The sequence below is a fragment of the Canis lupus genome, chromosome 18, assembly GCF_011100685.1.
Source record: "Canis lupus familiaris isolate Mischka breed German Shepherd chromosome 18, alternate assembly UU_Cfam_GSD_1.0, whole genome shotgun sequence".
Lineage (NCBI taxonomy): Eukaryota > Metazoa > Chordata > Mammalia > Carnivora > Canidae > Canis > Canis lupus.
In genome coordinates, this window is record NC_049239.1 from 39,352,041 (window position 1) to 39,355,846 (window position 3,806).

Below are 3,806 nucleotides of genomic sequence, written 5' to 3' on the forward strand. Positions count from 1 at the left end.
GCAGAGGAACAGAGAAAAATCTGCACAGGTCTCAGAGAATGGATGACGACAGATTGGGGTGGGACTATAGTCCAGGTCTCTAGACAGCTTGGGGGCCAGGGATTGTTTTTTAGGAGATGACTTCCGTTTTCCCCTACCTGGGCTTGAACTGTTTTCCTTGAAGATATAAGCCAGGGCCTCCTAGACAGGGGCTGGGAGTTCTGTCCTCTTACACTGTGCTAATTAGAGAAGGATGCTGCAAGGGGGGCCGATGGATCCCCGGGGAAGACCACCCCCAGAAGGCAAGATGACACAGCATGACAGGACCTAGATGTGACGTCTGCCTTTCTCAGCTGGCACCACTCTGTCTTAATGCCAGGCAGTTGGAAGATTGCGGGGCCTGATGCAGCAGGTGCAGCTCTTGTGAATTATTGCTCAAATGCTTATAAAGTCCCTGTAAGCAACGTTGGAGACAGCAACAACGGAAGCTTAGAATCGAGTTGGCAATAAAGGAGTCTCAGACACTTTGGGCTGACTAGTTATAAAGAGCTTGCGAGAGTCTCAAGCAATGGTTGTTGATTTATTCATTCAACAAACTTTTTGTTCAGTGCCTACTATGTGCCTACTAGAAGTTGGGGATACAGAGATGAACCTGCCACCGTCCCTGGCTTCATGGAATGACATGGAGAGCCTTACCTTCCACGTAAGGCTCTGTGGAGGGTGAGGATTTGTACGCAGGCAGACAGCAGGGAAAGGGCAGAGGTGGGACTAGAACTCATGCTTCCCGCTGCCAGGCAAGAGCATGGCTCATGGCTCCAGGTTTAGGAAACGGAGAATGTCTTTTATTGAAACTATGAAGAGCAACTGGCGAGGGTCAGAAAGATGATGGACTGCCAGCTGGGGTGGGGGAGGGCACAAAGATGCTTGAAGATGATTATTCACATTTCCTGTTACTACACCTTTTGTTTTGGATTTACAGAAAAATTGCTAATGTAATTCAGAGAGTTTCCATATATTCCACGTCTAGCATCCTTTATTATTGACATCTTACATTAGCATGACCCTCTTGTCTTCATTAATGAATCTATCTCTCTCTCTCTATTTTTTCATGGATAAATTCTTTATTTAGATGCTTCAGTGATCAAGAGACAGAGCATAAACACACACACATACACACACACACACAATATGTAAAGCCATTTCACAGGCAAAGGGATAGGCAATGGGGGGAAGAGGCCACAGAGCAGCTATGGGCTTCCCTGACTCAACAAAGGGGTGCCTATGATGGTTGTCACCTCTTCGAATTGCTGCTTGAAAGCTACAATGAAAAATCCACTTCCAGTGAAGTCCCAGGCCATAAAACACAGCAGAGTTGGAGAAATCTAAGTTTGGGGCCTGGGGAACATCTTTTTCCTCATTGCCAAAACTTGTACCAGCTCTCCTCTCTTTCCCTGGGGGTCCTATTCTGTTCGCTGGCCCCCCCTTGGAGCTTTCCGCGAGGCCACCTCCCCTTCTAGTTTTTCCCCAGCTGCTGAGATCCTTAGCACCATTCAGGAACTGTGGAGAAGGGGCAGGAAGGACGGCATTGCTCCGCTAGGACTATATCACTGCTCCAGGAGGAAACTTCACGGTGGGCAGGATGCTCTATAACTGGCCAGCATCTGGTCCCAGGCTCAGGAAAGCTTGTACTTTTTGGGGAAAGGGGGCAGCCACTTCCATCTATCCTTTGCCACCTAGGCCAAGGTTTGCTGTGAAAGCTCCAGGTTTCACTGGAGCTGCCTAGAGCCTGGGGAGCTCAGTTCTTTAGCTGTAGAGACTGGTTCAAAACTGAGCTGCAGAGGAAAGACAGGCCTGGGGCTCATGACATATGGCCCAAGGGGGCTGGGGAAGGGGAAAGGCCATCTTCCAAACTACTCTCCTGTGAGGGCCCGAGTCCTCTCAAGATCCACCCCCTTCCCTTGTCCTGACCTACAGGGCCCATTCTACAGGGGAAGAGCAGGGGTGGATGTGCCTGGGCCAATCAGAGGCTATCTGTGCCCCACTCCTGCCTTAGGCCTCTGTGTTTTCCAGGTAGAAAAGTGAGGAAGAGGGAGCCAAGGGCTGACCATGGTAATGGGAAGCTGGCTCATGGCTGGTTCAACCTGGGGTGCTGGACAGAAACATCTCTAGTCTCCGACGGTGGCTGAGTCTTTCTCAATGGCCTGCCTGCCTTTGCATTGGAATCTGGCTCAGGTGTGATGCCATTGCTTTTGGTGACTGGTTCTTGTGTTTGCAGCCACTGACATGAGCTTGATACCGTTCTATGGAGTTGAGCATTATCTTAACATCTTGCAGGGGTGGGCCTTCTCAGCTGATGCGTCAGCAATAGCAGGGTCTGCCAGCTGCCCATAATGTGCCGTGAATTTGAGCTGGTTTCCTGTTTCCTGTGTTTCTTGCCCACATAATGTTATTGAGCCATGACAGGGTCATTGTAAGTTGCATGGCCGAGGCTGCAGAACTTGACTGGGCCTATCATCTCTCTATCCTGGTACAAGGCTAAGGTGGAGGCCATAAGGAAAGGGTTTGCAAAGCATTTTGACAGAGCTTTCACCTTAGTGGATTGCTGCTGCAGCTCTAAGTTCTTTGTGTGGGTCTTAGATAGTTGCGATGGGGCCACCACAGGGGAGGAACAGGTCATGTTACAGAAGGGGCAGCACTGGTTCTTGTCTTTGCTTCTGCTGTTCTGACCTGAGTCTAGCTTCTTCGTTTCCCCTTTTAATGTCGCCATTCCATGGATTGGTAGGCATCTCTTCACTTTGTTGACATGTTTTTTGCTCTGGTAGCGTGCCAGTTCCTGGGATTCGGAAATGAGCAAGGCGCAGCAAACCTTACACTGGGTACTGGTAAAGAGATACTAGTTCTTCTGGATCATGAGTTCCACTTCTTCTCTCCCCATTGGTTGGGCCCCCAGACACTGCTTCCTAGAGGTGAGGGGCTCCTCGAGGTCAAAGCACAGCCCGTGAGGTTCTTGTCCTTCTTGCTCCTGAGAGCTGCTGTGTGGCCTGGCTCTTCCACTGTCTGTGGCCTCCATTGTGCTCAGCGCAGGATACTCCGTCTTTCCTCTGAATCAATATTGATACATTACTATGAGCTTAGTCCATATTTTCTTCTGTCTTCTTCACTTTTTACCTAATGTCCTTTTTCTGTTCCAGGATCCCATCCAGGTTACCTCATTGCATTTAGCCATCCCGTCTCCTGAGGCTCCTCTTGGCTGTGACAGTTTCTCAGACTCTGTTTTTTGATAACCCTGAGAGTTTTGAGGAATACTGGCCCAGTATTTTCTTCCATGTCTTTTTTAAACAAATATATTTTTATTTCTATATACCAGGCACATGCTAGATGATAAGAAAAGAGCAATAAATAAAGTACAAGGGATTCCTCCTCTGTTGGAGTTTAATGGTGGATAATAGCATCATTTCAGGAGACAGAGAGGAGGCTCTGCAGGCACACACCCATCTTCTGATGCACATCACAGAGTGATCACAGGCAGGGTTGATGTACTGGCTGAAGTCACAGGCTCATCTCTGGGTCTATTAGGCTCTAAATGTTTGGCATTGTCTCCCACCTCCAAAGCCACTTTCGGGCTTATTTTCTTGCCTGAATAACTGCAAACCTGGCAATATGAGACAATATTTGTGTTCAATGGATATCTTGCCTGATGTCGTTTCGTACTTTATTATTTAGCCATATGGCATATATCTCTTGTCTGCTCAGAGCTGTGTCCTGTGTGGACATAGGATAATCAGAAGCAGGTACCCCCAAACTGCTTGAACTACCTTACTTGGCCA

The 3,806-nt window shown here is 48.5% G+C and overlaps 1 protein-coding gene across 1 annotated transcript; it reads right to left on the reverse strand.

The window, feature by feature from the left end:
- Positions 1-2,172: 2,172 nt before the first annotated feature.
- On the reverse strand, positions 2,173-3,049 carry LOC119864121 (zinc finger protein 346-like). The gene is made up of 2 exons (XM_038562462.1): positions 2,896-3,049; positions 2,173-2,327 (listed from the first exon to the last, which is right to left on the reverse strand). The coding sequence occupies exons 1-2, from the start codon at positions 3,047-3,049 to the stop codon at positions 2,173-2,175; spliced, it is 309 nt and encodes a 102-aa protein (XP_038418390.1).
- Positions 3,050-3,806: the final 757 nt, after the last annotated feature.